Below are 21910 nucleotides of genomic sequence, written 5' to 3'. Positions count from 1 at the left end.
CATTGCTATAGATACAGTTGTGGGCATGTGCACCTTTTGCTAAACTTTAGAAACAGTTTAAAGCTCAAGCAGGTTACTTATTAAATGTTTTAAGTTCATCCAGGTCATTTTAAAACCAGTTTATGGCTCCTCCAGTTAATTAAAAACACGTAAACATTCAGTTAGTTTTAAAACCAGTTTAAAGCTTGTCCATTTCAATTTAAAATGAGGCGGTGTCTTACTTGTTGAGCAGCAGCTCGCTGGCGGTCAACTCAGTGGTCATGGAGGGCAGCATAATATCAGACCTGCTGTCCGAGCGGCTGTCTGAGGTCATGAGCATATGCCGCCGTCTCCTGCCCGCGTCGGTGTCATCGTCGCTTACCTCCAACCGGTCGAAGCTGACTGCTTTGCTGTAGCTGGGCGGCACATCGCCGTCTGACGTCTTGGAGGCATCTGTGTCAGGGGTGCACAGGAGACCCCCAGTGTGGCCTCCGGCCTGCGGAAAGTCCCTCTGACCTCCTCCTTCCCCTCCTCCATCCTCACTCTCACAGATGGTGTCCTCCTGGAGCCGGTGAGAGGGCACTTCCTCTTGGCTGAAAGACCCCCAGATGATGCTCTTCTCCTCACGTTCTACTTTCTGTCCACCATGGAAGACAACACACCCCTCATTGCATTCTGCTTCCTGTCCGTCTTGCATTTCCTCTTCAACTTCCTGGGGATCCGCATCGGATCCGCCACAGGCTCCACTCTCGTCCCCAGGCTCCTCCAGGTCCTGGGACTTCGGAGGAAGACGTCGCCCTTCCTCCCGATGAACCCGATTGTCCTCCACTTCTTCTTCTATGGTTTCCGTTGTGCCCTGTCTGGAGGACATAAGACTTGATAAGGATGCACTACTTACAGTACATTGGTTTGAAAATAAAAGGCAGACAGTGCTTTGGATGAAGATGGAGCTAAAATACTGTACTGTAATGAAAGGTAATATTTACTTACCTCTGCCAAGGAAAGTTGGATCATGCAACACCTATTTTCCATAACATTGTGGAGATGTAGGGCAAATGCCACAGAATAACCCATTAAAAGCATTTTTAAACCTGTTTAAAGCTTGTTCAAGTGTCTTTAAAAGCAGTTACAAGTGTACCCAGTTCAATGGTTGGGGGGGGGGGGGGGGGGGTGTTTATTATTTAAATCTGAATCAGTTCTATTTAAAATCAGTTTAAAGCGCGACCAGTTTGTTTTAACAAACTGTCAGTCTGCTTACAAGCCAACACAATCTACTCCTTGACCGAGGAAAAGCATACATGATGAAATGCAACTCACGCACATGACAAGATGGATGTCTGATGCATGCGTGTGCTTGTGTGTGCATGTGACTGTTGCCCCCTGCACCTGGACACGAAGCTGCTGCCGCTGTCCATAGACGAGTTGGATACGTCCAGGCCATAAATCTTGCGCAGTTTGGGCCGTGCTCGTTCGCTGGTTTTGGGAATGCACTCAGGCATCCCGTCCAGGTCCTCCAGCGTGGACTGACGGGAAAACAGGGTGGTGGCCTCGGTGTAGGCGCTGAGATGCGGCGACAGTGGTGGTGGGTGGAAGAAGCGGAATGAGTATTTGTTATAATAGATATGTCCATAAAATGTTGTGTCATTAGGACAATTTATTTTTTATTTTTTTTGCATGGTACTCAAGCGTTACAGAAAAATTTGTTGTGACTTTTTCATGGGAAATTCTCAAAATCAGCAAACTTTAAAGCTGTGCTCCACCCACATTAAATGCGATCGGGAAAAACTCAATTTAGCGTTGCCCATCTGTCCAGGATACTTGGTACCAATTGAGGCTCATTTGGGGAAATTCCCGCCTCTATGTATGGCTGTGGAATTAGCCCAAAATGGCTGCTTCAAACCAAAATGGCCAACTTCCTGTTCAATTTTGAGCATGGGTCCTCAACACTTTTTTGTGCGTGCTGAGATGTCCACGCAATTGTGTGTCAATCAGGAAAATCCTTTATTTATTTATTTATTTATTTTTTTAACCTGGAGCTAGGGCCTTAAAGATTAAATGAGATGAATGAAGGTGAACCTAATGAAGTGTCCGATGAGGGTGTCTTTAACCAGAATCTTCATGTACCTTGAGATGCTGTCCCTGGAGGCTGTGGAGGCCTGACTCTCCATGTGGTACCCTTTCCCCCGCCGCCGGACTCTCGACGAGTCCCCAGCCGACTCGTCCTCGCTGAGCAAGTCCACGCTGGCCTGCCGCGACATGTTGAGTCGCATGGCCTTCTGGTAGTACACATGAATGCTGTCCCTGGATGGCACATTGCCCTGGTGGAGGTTGAGGGTGGCGTAGGAGTAAGGGGATTATCAACAGATTACATAATAGGATGGGCCTGTCGAGAACCGAATGTTAGTACAGAATGCTGAAGCACAGTATTTTACCTTCTTGACCTCCCTGGTGAGCATGCAGCGCTCGATGCGCAGCACGGTGGAGATGTCGATGTACTCCCGGCACACTTCGTTCATCCAGCGAGTGAAACTGTCCACGGTGGTCTGCAGCAGCACCCACGTGAACTTGATGATGTTGTAAACACGCTTGAAGATGTTGTCTGTACGAGTTTAAACAAGTTAGGAGAAGCTAAGAGGAGGCAGAGTAAAAGAAAGAGAAGACACCAACCAGGACCAGAGTTGTTATCGTCTTGTACTTGGCTGTCAGAAAGCTCGTCCACCTCGATGCCAATGTGAGCTGCTGCACCACAAAAAAAGGATTTTATTCAGTTCATTTAAAACCACTTTGAAGTCTTGTCCTGTTCACTTTAAAACCAGTTTGAAGTTCATTCAGGGCATTTTAATACCGATTCAAAGGTCACCAAGTCTGCAAAGTCTGCCCTAAACATTTTAAAAGCAGTTCAAAGCTGGTCCGGTTCATTTTAAACCCAGTTAAAAGCTTGTCCAGGTATAAAACCCAGTTTAAAGCTCACCCAGTTCACATGTAAACCAGTTTTAAATTTGTTTCATTTTAAAGGAATTTATATCTTGTCCAGGTCATAATTTACCAATTAAAAGCTTCTCCGGTTTATTTTAATACCAGTTTAAGTCTTATCGAGTCCATTTTAAAAACACTTTGAAGCTCCTCCAGTTAATTTTAAAACCAGTAAAAGGTTTGTCAGATTTAGTTTTTAAATCAAGTTTAAAGCTTGCCCTGGTCAATTCTAATCAGTTTAAAGCTTTGCATGCTCACATTAAAACCATTTTAGAGCTTGTCCAGTGCCCTTTAAAACCAGTTTAAAGTTCACCCAGTGCACTTTAAAACCAGTTTAAAGTTTGTCAAGGTACTTTTAAAGCCAGTTCAAAGCTTGTCAAGTTCATTTTAATACTCGTTTAAATCTTGTCCAGTTCAAATTAAAAAGAGTTTAAAGCTAATCCTGTTTTTTTGTTTTTTTTTTGTTTTGTTTTTCTTTTAGTTAAAAGCTCACACAGGTCATTTTTAAACCAGTTCAAAGGTCATCCTATTCATTTTAAAAACAACTAAAAGCATTTACTGTAGTTTTAAAACCTGTTAAAAGTTCGTCCATTTCACATTAAAACCAGCTTGAAATGTCTGATTCCTTTTAAAAACCAGTTTAAATCTTGTGCAGTTCACTTTAAAAACAGTTTAAAACTCGCCCCGTTCCGTTTTTTCCCCACTTACCCTCCTTTTTGTTCTTCTTGTGTCGAACTCCTTTGGTGTATTTCTTCCAGAACTTGCGTTTCTCCTTGGCTCTTGCCTTCAGGGCCGCTTTGGGGTCTTTGATCCACGTGTGATAGAGGAACTGCAGTTTAACGTGAGACATAAGATGATAAGAACAAAGGAGGGATGCGCTCACGTGGCCTGAGCCACAAGCAATTGGAAAAGAGAGTAAACGGGTGACATGCATTCAAAAGGTTAACAACATTTATCAGTCTGTGCAATTTACCCGTTAAGTCACAACAACAACAACGACGACGACAATCATGACAAGCAAAAGGTCACAATTCTTGCTCACAACCACAACTTCATATTCACTTATTGGCTTTTGTAGCAGAACATGAAATGGACACTGGACGCACTTTGTGGGGTCATGCACAAACAAGGAGATAGCCGGTTGTTTACCTTTCCTGCCTTCACTACATACTGAAGCACAGTTTTAGGCAGCTTTATGACAGACTTCGGCAAAGCCAGAACGGCCAACACAAACTTCCTGATAGCTCGCTACAGGTGCGGGAAGACACGGGTGGAGAGAGGGAAAACATGGGTAGCAATGACATGGAGCGAGCGAGAACGGAGTTGTGGAGAGAATGCATATGGATAAGGGACACAGGTTGAGGCAAGGTGGCATGAGGACAACGGGTGGGAAGGATACAGGCGGGGATGGTACATATGAGGAGGGACGGCAGAGGTAAATAGGACACACAGAAAATGACACAGGTGGGGCGGCGATACAGGCAGGGACATGGGAAGGCAAGACAAATGGGGAGAGGGAACAGTTAGAGGGATGGTGGCAAGAGGACAACAGGTGTAGTAGATACAGGTGGGGATGGGACACAGGAGAAGGGGCGACATAGGTGGATAGGACAGAAAATAAATTATACAGGTAAGGAGAGGATGCAGGTAGGGACAGAAGTGGAGAGGAGACAGGTGGATAGAAGGTGGCAAGAGGGAAACAAGTGTGAAGGGTACAGGTGGAGAGAGGACACAGGATTAAGGACAGCACAGATGGAATGGACAGGCGACAAAAACCAGATAGGACACATGGGCAGAGGAGAGTATAGAGTGACACACATTAAGGAGAAGGTGGCAGGAGGAGAATGGGTGTGATGGATAAAGGTGGGGACGATACAGGTGAATAGGACAAAAGGAGAAATTATACAGGCATAGGTGGAGAAAAGAAAATGGAGGAAGGGACACAGGTGGGGAGAGGACAGGTCAGGACGCAGATGAAGGTGACACAACACCAGTCGATAGAAATACAGGTGGGGAGAGGACAGAGGTGGAGAAAGGACACAATTGGAGAAGGCATAGGTGGGCAGTGGGCAGAGGATATAAGCGATGACAGAAGAGGAGGGGGGGGGGGGGAGAAAACAAGGGTAAGGAAATGGGTGGATAAAACATGGAAGACAGAGGCGGACAAGGAACACAGACAGAGAAGACACAGGTAGAACGGATACAGGTGGGGGTAGGATAAAGGAAGAATGCCAGTGAAGAGCACAAAGATGGAGAGAGAGAGAAGACAAGTGGTGTCGGGCAGAGACAGTGGAGAGGGTTAGTGGAGAATCATGTATCAGTGTTACATTAAAGCAGATATATTAGGTTAGAAACGTTTTATTAATATGCAGGCTAAAAATAGCTGACAAGTCAAATAAATCTATGCAGAGAGCACCTGGAAGGCAGACCTCCTCAGCGGCTCCTCGTCTTTCAAATCCTCCTCCTCCTCCTCTTCCTCGCTGTCAGTTTCAAACAAGTAATACTCGCCGCTTCTCACCACTGACAGGGACAGCACAAGGGTTAATTTGGAGGTGCACAAACAACGGCAACAACACGGAAGGAAGGAAAAGACGCTGACTCTAACATGACGAGCACAAAGCGCTGATGTGATGTGTGTTTGTCATTAGAGTCGACAGCAGAGTTTGAAGCGACAAGGCTGACTTGTGTCCTTGAACAGAAGGAGGTGAAGGGGAGACGCTGGGGTACACCGAAATTGGAAGCAGTGGGTGGGGCTGCAATAGCCGACATGATCCATAACCAAATAGGAAACCAGCCTTTTAAGAATAAAAAATTGAAAATAAATCCATCTGTCTGCATCTTTATCCCAGACGTGTCCCACAATTTTATGCTTTCTCGTTCGGCAACCTTGCTACCGTGTGCTAAGGGAATAATAAATCATGACGCTTTTCTTGTGTGCATGACTGCACACAATAAGCAATAGTTTTGCTCCGTCTTTTGGCTTTTTTCGGTCTCGCCCAATGTGGTCCCGATGCAAGCAGCCTGTAACAGCCAGACCAGTCCTCGCATTATCGTACTACAAAGTAACACAGGAATCAATCATGGGGTTTTCAGTTAACTAACTAACTAACTAACTAACCGAATGGCCACCATCAAAACAGAACGCGACATAATAAAGCTACCATGTTATCTTTTTTTTTTTATTCCCTCTATAAAATAGAGTATTGAATAGAGAATAGACTTTCTCCACTGAACTGATGTGACAGGTGTTTCACACCAGTCCTGTAGGTGCCGCATTAAAAAGTGCCAAGTGCCACATACCGCAAGCTTTTTGCTTAAGATAGATAGATGTTTAGCTGTTTTGGGTCACTGCCCCGCTCGACTGTCACAGCCAGACCTGCACCAGAATCGGATGGTTTCTTGTTTGGCCCTTGCACCACCTTGCTACAAAGTGACGTGGAAATCGGGATCTTTTTCGGTAAGTGTGTCCAGTAACTAATAAAATGGTCCTTAAAACATCTCAATTTAATAAACTTGGCAGAAAAGTAAATATTTAATAGCTGGTGATGCGCGTTGGTTTTGATCATGTCTGCGGGCAAAGAATGAAACCTTTTGAGGTGAGAGGACTTCATATCTTTGCATGAACACGTTGTAAAAAGTGAGCGATTACCCACCGCGGGCTCTTCAGGCGTTCAAAACAATACCACAACCTCCGGCCGTTAGTCCTTTTCTCATTTGCCTCCTTGTTCTCGTGTCTATTTAAGGCAATGTCGCCGCACTACGAACACACGTAGTAGATCTTTTAAAGTGGCTCTTCAGCGACAGTCAAGCGGCGTCCTTAAATAGAGACAGAAAAGGACTAAAAAAGACCAGAGGACGACGGCCGGTGCCTTCGAAGCCCTCGGACGGAGTGGGAATCCTCGGCGGCGTTCTGGTCGAGGACACAAGGGCCAATGTGAGTGGAGGAATGAGCTAAAGAGGGGGAGGGGTCAACCTACTGGAAGCATGGTCAACCCACGGCCTCCACCAGTGCTTTTTTTTGGTCTTGGCTTTGGCTCGCTGCGCTCCTAAAATTTAACAAATGACATCAGTGCAAAACGACACAAAGTAAAGGATCAAAGGAAGAGTGGCTATGTTAGCTTAGCAACATCATCAACACGGGCACGGGCGGAGGCCTTCTCCATACCCTCGTCCTCCTCTTCAGGAGGAGGCGGGGCAAGCGTCTGTCCTTCTGTGGACTCCTGCACCATACTCAGCATCTTCTCCTTGCCACGCTTGAACTTCTGCTGCCTCACCTTAATGCGCTCCATCCTTTGCAGACAGACACGCGGGTGGGTGAGTGGCGCTAGTACATGGACTTTATGTAGCATGATACACTCCTTATACTTCCTTGTTCTCAATTAGGGCCCTAATAGGACATCACAATCCTCAAGTAATTGGGTTAGCACTGTGTGATGTTTCAGTATCACTTAACGTGTGGGAATATTCAGCATCTAAGACAACAATTCAACACATTCATTAGCTGTCCATTTTTGAGTGCCTTAACACGCCCAAAAGCTCACCATTTTTTTCCAGCATGTGTATCCTGGTGAAAATGTAGACTATGTATGTATGTATGTACGTAAGTACAATACTTATTTTAGGGGTCCTGAACATTGTGAGACGTTCAAGCCAAAATACAAAAATATATATAAATAAATAGATGAAATACAACACAATAGATTTAAAAAATAAATAAAACTAATTGGCAAAAAACTACAGCATATGTATTATTATTTACTAATAATAAAAGTAATATGAATGACTAAATAATGAATAAAATTAACAGATAGAAACATAAACATACACAAAAAAATAAACTAAATTAAACAAAACAAAAATACAACTAAAAATATTTGATAGTAAAACCACATAAATAAACTAAAATGAAACAATAAACCAAACCAATATCTGTGAAATAAATAAATCAAAATACAATAAAACATTAAATTATAAGAATAAAATAAAATACAACAAAAAGTAAATCAAATGAAATGAGTAAAATAAAATAAAACACCGAAACAATATTATTAAACTATATTATACAAAAATACAACAACAACAAAATAAAAAAACCCATCAAAGCCTATAATAAAATCTGATATTATAACAAAATAAGTAAATGAAACGAATTACAATAAAAATAAACAAAGCTAAATTAGTAAATGAATAATATAAAACCAAAATGAAATGAGAACAAAAGCTAAATAAAACTAAATTAATAAAATAAAACAAAATAAAACAAGTGAAAAATATAAGTAAATAAAAATAAACGTAAATTAGTAAAATACAAATTTAAACTAAATTCAATAGAAAGTGAAATAAAACCATATAAATGAAATAAAACCTAATAAAAAATAAGCAAAACAAAGCCAAGTAAAATAATATTAAATAAGATTAATAAATAATAAATGAATAAAACTAAATAAAAACATCTCACTGTCGCTTCAGCTGCTCCACAGATTTGCGCTCCTCCTCCAGCCGCGCCCGCACCGCCTTCACGATGGTGGCCTGGAAAAGCTCTGCCCCCCTGGAACACAGTACACGCACACACCAGCACTGAGGACGCCATCCGGCTCTCTATCCAGTACAAGAAGGAGACGTGCGTACCTGGAGGCGAGGATCTGCGAGGCTCTGATGTCGGCCACCACGTGCAGGAAGTAGTAGCTCATGAAGACGCGCCGCTGCAGCAGCAGGAAGGCGAAGCAGATGCTATCCCAGATGATGCCCGCCTCATCACTGGGCAGCTCACACCGCTGGTCGACATCTGCTCGGACCACACGTGTCAATGGGACTGCTGTGTGCATATGTTTGTGTGTGTGTGGTTGTGGTTGCCTTACTGAGATGTTCCTGGTTGGTGTTGATGTTGTATTCCTTGATGGTGCAAGCCAGGCTGAAGAGCTGAATGAGCCAGCACTTGTTGGGGATCAGAGAGTTGATGTAGCCGCAAGCCAGGATCTGGAAACGACAATGTTAGGAATGGATAACTGGATGATCATTTTTAACAATACTACGAAAATTGTATCACAACAAATTCCAACCTGATCTCATCAGATTTGAAAGCGATAGAGATGTTAAATATCCAGTAAAGTAAATTAGAGCACATTTTTAAAATTAAGTTTAACAACAGAACATCAAATATTGTATTCTTTATTTTGTATTTACATTTTCTATTTTAATTTGATATTTGTCATTATTTTACATTTTCTTATATTGACTCAAATCTATTTCTACAACACTTTAACAACAACAACCGCAGCTGGAACAAAGTGCTGTTCTTAAAACACAACAACAACAATAATAATAATAATAATAATAATAATAATAATAATAATACTACAAAGTAAGGATAATTTACATCTGAAAAAAATCTCTCATATAATACCTGAAGATTACATGTATGATTGAATAACTTTCTTACATAAAAATTACATTTCCATAAGGTTTGAAATTGTGAATATTTTAATTTTCATATATAATAACATTTCCATAAGTTTTGAAATTGTGAATATTTTAATTTTCATATTTTATAGATACAGTTATTATATGAATTAATGAATAATTCTGATAACAAATCAACAACAAATATTATATATATAATGTATGTATTTTGTATTTATATTTTATTTATTTGATATTTTTGTATTATTCTACATATTTTCTTGTAATCAATACATTAAGATTGTAATCATTATATTATTATCTATTATTTAACGGAATAACATATGCATAATTGTATGTTTTTCCAAATTAATTTTCCATTGTTTTTAAATATAAATTATTTTTTATTATGTCTAATATTCATATTATAATGGAATATTTTATGTTTACTATAAAAATTGAAAAATTATTTTGATATTTGACAGAATTATCTGTATTTGTTATATTTATTATACTTTATTATAATTATATTTTGAATTGATTGTTAATTCTGAGATTCAACAGAAAATAGACTTTTTTAATCTAAAATGTGAGCATGAAATCATTTCTGTGAAAGATAATTTATAAATATTCTTGTATTTTTTATTGTATTAACACCTTTGGATATGATTTGATTTGCATTTCATGTTATATGTTATTGTATATTAATTACAATTTTATTTCGCTATTTGACACATATTATATACATATATATTTACATACATGCATACATTTCCGTTTTCATTGTTACTGTACAATTCATTTTATTTCATATTATTTTTTAGTTTTAAGGCTTTTTTTTAAATTCCTGATGATTATTTTTTTTTTTTTAAGATGTCATAAACATCCATGAAACTTGATAGGAAAAATCACGATGACATATTTATAAACTGACAGAAAGCCAAAAATCTTCCCCGGTGAATGTAATTGTGTCCTTTTGAGACAGGAAACGCTGTCACAAGCGCACAGCTACTTCCCATTTTGAAACGACGCTTGTCCACTCACAGACAAAATGTTCTTCATGGTGATGACAAAGATGTTGTAGGCTATGAGGAAGTCCCAGTAGTGGAGGATCTTCTTGATGGGCTTAAGCAGGAGCTCGCCGCCAAAGAGCAGGAAGTAGAAGCACGCCACCAGGTAGCCCATGCAGAACACGCTGATGCGCGTGGTGCCCGTAATAAAGATGATGGTCAGCACGAACCAGAACAGGTAGCTGAACATGATCACTTTCAGCATGTCCAGGTACGACCTGCAGGGCACAGCTGAGAGATAACAAGCTGCTGCTGCTGCTGCTGCTGCTGCTGCTGCTGCAGTGCTGACTAGAAACACAACTTGGATCACATACCATGCAAAATGAAAATGGTTCCTGCTTGGGTAAAGATGCGGGGGAAAAAGGATAAGCTCGGGGGAAAGGGTGAAGGATGCCATGAAAAAATGTAAAAAAATATATATGAAAAATAAAATAAATAAATAAATGATAAATCATTTTCAAAATAAATGAAACTAAATAAATTTAAAGCAAGAAAAATGCTAGCGAAAAGCTAACTGGTTAATCAAGGAAATTGGTGAGAGGATTAAGCAAAAAATACTACAAACAAACGAATGAAACCCAAACTAAAGAAAAAAAAATTTAATCCAGCACTCCGGTTTCCTCCCAGATCCCAAAAACATGCAGGGTAGGTTCATTGACGATTCTAAATTGCCCGTAGGTGTGAATGTGTGTGCAGATGGTTGTTTCTTTATATGTGCCCTGCGATTGGCTGGCAACCAGTTCAGGGTGTACCCCGCCTCCTGCACGATGATAGCTGGGATAGGCTCCAGCACGCCCGCGAACCTTGTGACGAGAAGCGGCTCAGAAAATGGATGGATGGATGTTTTGTTTAGTTTTATCACACAAAATAAATAAAAAAATACATTTTAAAAATTAACATAAAATAAAAAAATTGAAATAAATAAAACAAAGCAAAAGCTTGTAAAAAGCAAACTTGTCGTGAAGGAATTGGGCAAGATAGTTAAGCTGAAATAAAAATAAAGTAAATAAATAAGTTAAGAATAAAATCACTAGCTGAGTAAAAAGCCAAGGAATACAAATGGGTTTTGAGGTGGGTTTTAAAAACAGGTAGTGAGGGTGCTTGTCTGATGGACACTGGGAGACCATTCCACAGTTTAGGACCAGCAATAGAAGAGGCTCTATCGCCTCTAAGCTTCAGCTTGCACTTTTTTGGTACCTTCAAGAGTAGCTGGTCAGCTGACCTGAGGTACTGGGCATGTTCGTAGGGATGGAGCAGCACAGCAAGGTAAGGTTAAAGATTTAAAGACAAATCGCGGAATGTTAAAATGAACTCTAGTGCACAGGCAGCCAGTGCAGGGAGGCCAACTGTCTAAAACAGAGACAGTTGGCTAACTTGAAAGGCAAAGTGCACACTCTTCTGTAGTATGATGCAGTGCACGTCTACATATCAGCAAAATGCAATGGCACGCATGGCAGCGTCCATTATTCGTGATGGATGTGGTGAAAACATAGGAAGCAGCGTTCATTTGACGGTCTGTTTGGGATGATCAATCGGCGCCTTGATGGGTGAAAATACCTTTTCCATACTTGAAAGCTATTTATTGAGTTAGAGCACAGGGGGAAAAAGTGCCTAAGTAGCGCAGTGACCGACAGAGTGTTTTTGTAGATTATGGATTTCTACCCCCACTGCGACCCGGTATCCGTAATTTGATCCTGGAGGGGGAAACGGCAATGGAATAAGTGCAGGGCGGTAGTGGCGTGCTCTCGACCTTGTGGCGAGGCCTTGTTGATGGACGCAGAGTGTGTTAATAAAAGACGTGTCCACTTTGTGCATCAAAACACTGCAATGTGAAGCGCACGCGATCAATGACTGCGGACGACTAGGGATGCCTAACTCGGCTTAGCCTGTATCTCAAAAGACTTCCACTGCTTCTTGTGACCTCAACAATCCATACACTGGGGGCCCAAAAGACTGGAATGTGTGGCACGTGATTTGCGGCTGTGCACAAGTCCGTATGCCTAACTTGTGACATGCTCCGAGCGCTTCCTCATGAGAAGAGTCATGTGACCTCAACAATCCATACACAGGGGACCCTAAACACTGGAATACAAGGTGCACACAATCAGTGACTGCAGACAAGTCGGGATGCCTAACTTAGTCTTCCTGAGTCGTGACTTGTGACCTTAAAAATCCAAATGGGGGGACCCTAAACCCTGCAATGCAAAGTGCACACAATTACTGGCTGCAGGCAACTCGAGATGCCTAACTCAGCCTTCCCCCGTCACAAAACTCACCTAAGCTTCCTCCCGGGAAGAGTCATGTGATCGCAACTGTCCCTTTTAGGAGTCCCTAAACACTGGAATGCAAATTAGTGACTGCATACAAAACGGGATGCCTAACTCAGCCTTGTTAAGTCACGAAATGTTTCCCCACAAGACGACTCGTGACCTTAACAATACGTACAGAGGGGACCCTAAACACTGGCATGCGAAGCAGGTAGCAGACGGCATACCTGCAGTGGAGGAAGTCGGGGACGGGGTTATGTACGCTGAAGGAGGAAGCGTCCAGGTCCCTGCAGATCTCGACGTTGTCTCCGGCCATGATGCGCACGGCTGCCTTGTTCTCATCATCAAACACTTGCCTCTGCATGGAGGCGCACAGCAGCAGCATGAAGTCGTCTGGAGAAGAGAAGGTCACACTCACCTTAACTGGACTATAAATGTGGCGGAAAGGAGTTGGGGGAGAAAATGTGACAGGACCTACAGATGAGAAAGGACGGATTGGGCCTAGAGAGGAAATCAGGAACGTAGAGCCACTTGACCACCTTGGAGTCGGTCGTGGAGCTCGGGAATCTCCAGGGATAGTCTGAAAATAGGAAAAATGTAAATATTAAATAGCATCTCACATACCAAGTTTCAACTTTTGCTGTTTACATTATAAGCAGTATATATATAATTGGATTTCTATTTTATTTTATATATTAGATTAACTTTTGGCAGAAATATTTTTACATTCAATATTTTATATTAAATTATTTTGTTGAAATGTGTGTATTAGTTATTTTATTACTATATTAATTCTAAACAAATTAGATGAGTTGTGGTATCAGAGACACATGAGACTTGACAAAAGATTTTTATATAAAATTGTATTATTTTTGTTAGAATATATATATATATATATATATATATATATATATATATACAGTATATATATGTATTATAAAATATATAGTGTTTATTTATTATATTATTTGAATAGCATTTGAATAAGATTTGTTTTTAAAAAATCATTATTGACAATTTATGAATTTGTATGTATCATTTTATTATGAACTACTTTATTATTATTAATCAGTTTATTTTGAAAGGGGACAATGCAATTTCATAAAACACATGAAGTACACATGGTTAAAAGAGCTAGAATTAGCCAGAAGGCTAGTTTTCATCTGTAGTCGCCTGGCCATGATGTAAAAAAACAGTAAAATACATCTACAAGACAATATAATACAGGATACATAATCAAAGACTTACTATACTATTAAGAGAGAATAAAACCACAAATCATTTGATCATAACAAAAAAACATCATAACATACTTGTCTTTTAGTGTTGGCAGCTGTTAGTGTTAACTAGCCACATTTTCAGTTTTTTTGTGAAGGCCTTGTAAGCAGTTTAACCTCCTCAGGTACTGAGTTCCACTTACCAGCGCTCAACACTGACCAGGCTAACTTACTGAAAGTGCTCCTGCGCAGAGGAATGAGACTTCTAACTTGTATTTTTTTTAATTTATTATTTCAAATATGTTATATTAAGTTATAATTCATATTTCCTTGTATTTTTGAATTATGTTTTATTACATTCATTGACAGTTAATTTTGATAAGATTTGACAAATATTTTTTCTAAAAGATGCTAAATATTGTAAATATATCATAATTTATAAATATACATTTTTTAATGTTTTATGTACTCTATTTTATTGTATTAACAGTTAAATTGAATAACGTGACGTATATATAAAACTATTTTTATTTAAAGTATTCTAGTCTATTATTAAATTAAATATTTGTATTTAAAAATACTTGTATTATATGTAATATTTTAATTTAAAAAATAATAATTCAATTTTAGTAATTAAATTTTATGTAAATACATGTGTATTATCTAAATACACATATCAGTGATTTAAAAAATAATAATTTTTTATGATCTCATGAATGTCAAAATTGAAAAGAAAAGCTCCTTGGCAGAGGTAATTCAATGGCGGAGATTAAACGGGGAATCGTTTGCAGACCTTTACAGGCTGCGGGCGGGATCCCGATGCAGACGAAGTACTGGAAGGTGAGCATGGAGGCCAGGAAGCAGCAGTACTTGGGCCAGATCTCGGCAATGGCCTTCCTGCGGCGCCGGTACATGACAACAATGAGTGCGAAGGCGTGCAGCATGGCGTAGAAGTCCATCCGCTGGCCAATAACATTCACGCCCAGCAGCAGGCACGTCTGCGGAGGAACAGAGAGAGAGGGGAGGGAGACAATTCATTTATCCACCCGGCGACGTGTTAGCAGGATGTGAACTAGAAAAGCAAAGCCACCTCCAGTCCAAACTTGTAGAAGAAGTAGTTGATGAAGTATTTAATGAAGCACACGATGCCCACGTCCAGGTGTTGGCGGGTCACGTCATGGAAGATGATACGGGCAGCGGGAGGTGACAGCTTGTTCCTCAGACGGAAGTACTGCTGGTGGCGATAGATGGTCACCTCAAATGCCAGCACAGCCAGGATCAGGAGGTTGTGCTGCATGTGCATGCATACACACAAACAAACACACACACACACACACACACACACAAACACTAGTGGAGTCCGTTGTTTCATTTTTGTTTTTGGTTTATTTTTATTAACACTTAAATTTTTCCATTTCAATTTTCATTTATTTTTAGATGTCTACAATAGTACAAAAATCCACTCTTTATTATTTTTTATTTTTATTGTATATTTTGTTGTTGTTGTTTTTAAACTACTTTGGTGCCTTGATTCAAGAGTTGAAATCATTTTTCCCCATTAAAATGTATAGAAATGCCATTAATCTGTTCCAGACCCAAAGAAAACACCAACAAAAATTTTGCAACATGTTTTCAAAACTAAATATAGCACCCTACAGTATTGTACTTCATAAAAACATACAGTAATAATAATTAAACAGAATATAAAGAATTACCGTAACCAGTTTGTGCATCAGGATTTCAGGCATTGTAACCACCGGAATATTGATGCTAGTTTTGTTAGCTCGTGTATGGAATCTTGTATTGTGTGTTAGCATTAAGCTATTTCAAGTTATGTGATTTGGTTAAAAACAAAATTTTGAACAAAACGCTCACCATCTGCTGCTTATTGTGAATTTTACTGCCACCATTTAGGGTTCATAACAAATTTCTGGTCACAACTCAGGACAAAAAAAAAAAAAAATTGGCCTAGTGACGGCTCTCGAAAAACTCGCAGATCAGGTCACTCGTAAGTCGTGGTACCACTGCATTGTTTTTAGATGCTTACAACAGTACTTGACACGGGCCAAAAATGCTCCAAACTTATTAAATTTGAATTTTATCCAGGGGGTGCGTGAGTACCCCCTTGGGGGTGCACTACTAGGTACAGCAGGGATTCCGACACGGTGGTGCATCCCTGGGGGGGGGGGTCTATAAAATCACTCCAGGGGGTGCACATAGGTATTATTAGGGATTCCCGAACTGCGGCCAGTGCATGCCTCTGAAAGTGTGCGAGAACCCTGCAGGGGGTGCGCGAGTGCCCTCACATTCCCAAACTGAGGTGCCATGTGGTAATTTCCACTTACCCTGATGTAGCCCAGCAGGTCATCAGTCTTATGCAAGCCCACCCAGTTAGCAGGATCCACCAGACCACTGTACAGCAAAGAGCCCGCCATTTCCTTCTCCTGCTTGGTGGTGTAGGCCGCCGGCTGTCACAGGGAACCCCAACAGGCTCGTTCAACAATGCTCACTGCTTTAATTCATATCATTACAACAATGATTTCTTACCATGGTGCACTTCTGGGAGTAGGTGAGTGGCTTGATGGACTTGAGCTGGTACAACATCTTGCAAACGATGATGACGCACGTCCAGACGCTGCACACGCTAGATGCCAGGGGGCGATACTGACTGTAGGGCAGCGCAAAGGCCCACGACGCTAGAAACACGTAGTTGAGCAATGACACCTGCGAAGTGGGCAAAATTCTAATTTGAAATAATACCCATCTACAAGGCATGATGTAAAATCATTATCAATCTGCCTTAACGCTTTCTCTACACTGGTTCCTCTCTGGCTATATGTTAGCATGTTAGCAATTTAGGAATCCTAATTTGAAACAGAGACCGACGACAAGGCATGATGTTAAATCCTTATCTACCCATCTTAGCGCATTCTACACTTACTATCTCGCTATATGTTAGCAAACTAACTGTTAGCATGTAAGCATTTTATTAAATCTTATTGGAAATATTACTTCACTACCGGGCAAGATATAAAATACATTTAGATCGACCTCAGCGCTGTCTGTACTTACATTGCTATCTTGATATACTGTACCCTAGCATGTTAGCATCTTCCTATCACAGTCGACTTTAGCACTACAAGCACATGTTGAATGAGGCACAAGATACTCCAGAATTAGCACTATGGGTCCAAGCAGGTTGCATGCTTTATCTTTGAGTTACCTCTCGGATGGAGACCAGTACAATGTAGCAGGAGACAATCTTGATGATGTGGATCTCCAGTAGCCACCAGATGAACAGCTGCAGTTTATGGAAGTACTCAAGGAACTTGAGGAAGAGCACGGCCAGCCGGTCCACCACCAGGTGCCATTTGCTCTTCAGGTCTGGAAAAAACAGCTACTGTCACACAACGTATCCCCCAAAATAGCCACATCACAGCTACAACAAATGCTATCTTTCACAGAGAACCCAATGAAGTAGGACATTAACTTTTTATCCTGAAATAAGATCATCAGATGTGTGGAGACAGCGTCTGGTGTGACCTATAAAATACTTGTCGGTCAGTGCCAATTGCTTTCCACACAACAAGTGAGTATCGGGTGCTAAACTTGACACTCTCAACATAAGATTACGGCATTCACCATGTACACAGGCGTCATCCTGGCTCTTGTACTATCTCTGAAAGTGAAAATAAGCAGACAAATTGGTTGGTGCCATCATTCTGTGTCAGTACCATTTATACAGACCAAGGAACTAGGTAATAGGCAGAAAAAAAGGGTTTTTATGGCCCCTTCAACAAAACGATCAGGTTCCAATAATAAAGTCAGCTCACAATAACTTTTAACTGTCTTGTGAATTATAAAAGAATCCATCAAAATTGAACAAAGAGATTTTTTTACAACAAACATGAAAAACCCGTAAAGCTCATTGGAAGAGGCAATGATTATATTCCATTGTAAATACACTCAGCATCTTTGCTTGCAGGAAAAAGAAGTAACAGAGTGAAGTAAGTGTTTGAGCTATGCACGGTGTCAGGACTGAAAACGCCACATAAATTTGGCCGAGGCAAAAAAAAAAAAAAATGCCCACTGGACAGACTGCTGCCGCTCTGGGTGGGATTAACGGGTGGACTTTGGCCCATGCCAGCCACGTAAATCTTCCAGGCAGGATCTACCTTCCTCACAAACTTGTTCAAAACTGCACCATCACGGATTTAAATGAATTAATTCTTCAGAAGTTGTTGCCCTGTAGACATTCTGTTTTCGGCGTTAGTATCAGAAACATAACGTAGCTAGAATGGTGCCTGGCGGGATTCACCTCTCCTGAGTTGTGTTTAGAGCAACTTGGACCTTGAATGTATTAAGTATCATAAGCCCCTGCACGCAGTCTTTTAATGTCAGAATTTTCCCACCTTTTTCCTTGTTGCCCCACCAATATTCCTCCTTTGGAGGTTGGATCAGGACTGTAACAGAGCCAGAATGATGCCTACGGCACTTATTTGTTCCGCACACAACATTGTGAAGCGACCGATGTCGGCAACTTTTGTCTAAATGAGGCCCTTCAGTTTCGTTTCAGTATAGTTCCAATACTTTGATTTCATTTAATTTTTTTGCTATTTCATTTTTCAGTGAATTCCAGAGGATGGATTCATAAATAATAATCTACAAACGGGTGAACCGTGACTATGGGGGGATTCTCTGTACACGTTTTTCTTTCGTACTGAAGGGAAAAAGACATGTGCGGCAGTGAATGACTGCATTACACAGTAGTCATACCAGAGGAGCTCTGCTCGGTGCTTGGTTCCGGCTCGGTGCCCATGCTGAAGCGCTGGCTGTCGTCCGTTCTGGACTGCCTAGCGTCGGAGAGGCTGCCGGGTTTGGTACCACCGGTCGAAGAAGCCGAGTCGTCTGCCACCACCACCAGTCGCTCGCCCTGCGCCTCTTGCTCGTCCTCCTTGCCCCGGGACAGCGAAGCGTCCGCAGAGCTGGCGCTGAGCATGGTGAGGTCAGCCAGGCTACCTTCAGGGTGAGCCAGCCTGGCAGACATTGGACATTGTTATTACATCCAACAAATAATACACGCTACGTTAGGCCGCTACATTATGCACTTATGAGGACCTTCGATGGCTTTGTGTCTTTAGACATTCGTGTTAATTTGGATTGTTAATCACATGGAAAAAAAGTATGCACACTTTTTTGCACCTTTGCATTTCCTTCATAGCTAATGCTACAACTCCCTCACTCTCACTCACCCCTTAAAGGGCCCACACACGTAACACAAGGAACTGTTTATTTAACGTATTCATTATACATGAAATGATAGATTACAGAAAGAAATGGCATGTAAAATAATATAATTCATTAAATCTCACTTTTGTATTTTGTGTTTCCGTCATAGCTTGTGCTACAGCTCCCTCACTCAACGCCTAAAGGGGTCACAATTACAAAATGTAAAGAACTGAGTCTTTAACTAATTATTTCCAATTATTTACATTTTAAAAAGTGTGCTAAAGAAAATTCAATCGTATTTAAAATTGTTCTGCCTCATTCTCTTTCTGAGGCTCACCCCTTAAAGGGCCACACATGCATAACACATGGGACTGTATCTTTTAATGCGCTATTTCTGATTAATTAGTCACAAAAAAATGCATTAAAAATATAACTCACTTAACTGCACTTCTGAATAGAAGTATACCTAAATATCTATTGCTACTGCTCCCTCACTCTTTCTCACTCACCCTAAGGGCCACACAGACGAATTACTTACAGAAACAATATGGATTTAGAAAAAATATAACACATTTAATCACACTTCTGAACACAAGGGACTGTTTGTCTGACTGATTACATAAAAAAACAGCGTGCTGAGGAAAAAGAATTGCACTTTTATGTTTTGTATTTTCTTCATATCTAGCGCTACTGCTACCTCGCTCTCAATCTCGACCTCAACCCTTAGAGGGGCCATTCAAACTCGCAACAAAGGTGAGTGATTCTTTAATTATTTCTGTTTGGGTCAACAAAATTGTGTCAAGTGCATTTATTTAAATAAAAGGCTATTCATTAATAGCTTAGTTTCTGTAATAGAGTACCACCACTAGTTTCAAAAATAAAAATATTAATAATTAATTAATAATATATTTGTTTATTTTATGAAGATCACGGGGCATTAATCTTTCCCTAGGACAGCTAATACATTTTTACACTGAACTGATGTGGATTAATCAGCGCACTATTACAGTTTCAACAGCTCCATTATGTGCCGACATGTTATGAATTGTGATGAACAGAAATTGTCAAACTACACGTTTCGTCCTCATGAGTCCATAAACAACACAAGACATTCATGCACACGCACTGTAGCTGATTCTCCAAGGGCTCTTTTGCAAACGCTCGTTCTTTATTGAAGCAAGTGAAGCGATGTTGCATCAGGCAAAGCGGTGCAACATTTGTTTTTTGGAGTTACACTCGATCGGAGAGGGGTTTGGCTGCATGTCAATCACGAGCAACTGCGCTATTATTATTATGAGGATGCTCACACTTACTTGCGCTGTTGACTTATTTTTTGCTTGATACTGCTCAGGACAATAAAGTTGCATAGAGTGAGGAGAAGAGAAATTGACAAGAAAACAGACAGAGTGTATGTAGAGAATATTGTTGGTGCTTTAGTTGTGTGTGTGTGGGGGGGGGGGGGGGGGGGGGGGGCTTCAGGCTTTTGGCTAAAGACATCTTATGTCCAAGCATGCTTCTTGATAGGTTTGTTTACCTAGATACGCATAACCTAAAAGAGGGGGGATTTTCTTTTTTTTTTGGGGGGGGGGGGGGGTTGAAGAGGATTCAATAGTCGGGGCTACAGGCACATTGGAAGACATGAATTCTTTAAAATATCCCAAAGTTGTGTTATTGCAGGCCAGGTGGTAATCAGGTAATTAAAAGAAGGGCAGGTTGTAATGAAGGGCCGGCATTTGGATGAAAACGGGTAGTAAGGTAAAGTGGTAAATTGGGAAAAGACAAGTCAGGTTGCAAGTAGGAAAGGACGGATGGAAAGCAGGGACAGGTTAGGTGGTAAATCGGAACAAAGCAGGGGATAAAGTCAAGTTGCAAGTAGGTAGGGGTTGTGTCTTAAGTTAGGCCTGGAGAGGTGGTTATCTAGGGATAAGGTCATATAATAATAGTATTTTCTGGAAAACTGGGACATTTCCAACATCTGACCAGGCAAAGTGAATTGGAACACAGCTTGAACTCTGAACTGCTACTTGTACCAAGATGAAGAATGCTGCTGACTGTTGCTGCAATTCGGGTGTATATCTAGTATAGTACGCATAGTACAGTAGAGTCTTGTGTTTATAAATTCTTCTTATATGGATATGTATTAGCTACTTTACTGATATGTTGTTGTTGTTTTTTTTTTTTTGCTACATAAAATTCCGTCGACTATTCCTGCTGCTATTGTTCATAACACATTCACCGTATAGTTTTGCATTTATGTAATTCATTATCGATACGTTTGTTTTGCTACATACAAGATTGCTGACTATTCCTGGTGCGTTTGTTTGCATTCACATCTGCATGCAGTACATGCAATGCATAGTATTAGCAAGGTCTTGTTTATTTGTTATTTACTACCAAAGAGCTACTTTTTTGATACATGCTGGTTTTTGCTACATACAACACTGTTGACTATTACTGCCACTTTTGTTGACATTCACATCAGCCTATACAGAATGCATAGTATAGCAAGGTGTTGTTTAATCATTATTACTGTATAGCTGTGGCGACCCTGTTTATTTACTTTCAACTGGACTTCATTAGCTTTCATTTCTTATTTCCCAGCTGACTTGAATGCAGCATCAGGTCACATCGTCGGTAGTATGTAGGGAAAGGACAGGTCAGATGGTAATCTTAGGAATAGGTGAGGTGAGTGAGTGTGGCAAGACCCAAGGCAGAGGGGGACAAGGAGAGAACTGAGGACGGTGAATTGGGAGGATGCTGATGGATGTCACAGAAA

At 40.6% G+C, this 21910-nt stretch overlaps 1 protein-coding gene across 1 annotated transcript in view; it reads right to left on the bottom strand.

The window, feature by feature from the left end:
- Positions 1-21910, bottom strand: part of LOC133489332 (piezo-type mechanosensitive ion channel component 2) — a 68733-nt gene that overhangs the window by 11540 nt on the left and 35283 nt on the right. Inside the window, exons 18-38 of the mRNA XM_061798324.1 lie at positions 18682-18941; positions 17129-17289; positions 16453-16629; positions 16251-16373; positions 14996-15196; positions 14699-14903; positions 13167-13268; positions 12916-13081; positions 10396-10639; positions 8811-8928; positions 8581-8737; positions 8411-8500; positions 7118-7242; positions 6930-6998; positions 5369-5472; positions 3661-3781; positions 2647-2718; positions 2412-2578; positions 2104-2297; positions 1366-1539; positions 222-839 (exon numbers count right to left, since the gene is read on the bottom strand). Of these exons, the coding sequence (XP_061654308.1) occupies positions 222-839; positions 1366-1539; positions 2104-2297; positions 2412-2578; positions 2647-2718; positions 3661-3781; positions 5369-5472; positions 6930-6998; positions 7118-7242; positions 8411-8500; positions 8581-8737; positions 8811-8928; positions 10396-10639; positions 12916-13081; positions 13167-13268; positions 14699-14903; positions 14996-15196; positions 16251-16373; positions 16453-16629; positions 17129-17289; positions 18682-18941 (3648 nt within the window). The remainder of the gene's footprint in view (positions 1-221; positions 840-1365; positions 1540-2103; positions 2298-2411; positions 2579-2646; positions 2719-3660; positions 3782-5368; positions 5473-6929; positions 6999-7117; positions 7243-8410; positions 8501-8580; positions 8738-8810; positions 8929-10395; positions 10640-12915; positions 13082-13166; positions 13269-14698; positions 14904-14995; positions 15197-16250; positions 16374-16452; positions 16630-17128; positions 17290-18681; positions 18942-21910) is intronic.

Source organism: Phyllopteryx taeniolatus, chromosome 14 (assembly GCF_024500385.1).
Source record: "Phyllopteryx taeniolatus isolate TA_2022b chromosome 14, UOR_Ptae_1.2, whole genome shotgun sequence".
In the NCBI taxonomy this organism is placed as follows: domain Eukaryota; kingdom Metazoa; phylum Chordata; class Actinopteri; order Syngnathiformes; family Syngnathidae; genus Phyllopteryx; species Phyllopteryx taeniolatus.
Note: the sequence above shows the minus strand (reverse complement) of the source record. Positions and strands in the feature narration are given on the sequence as shown.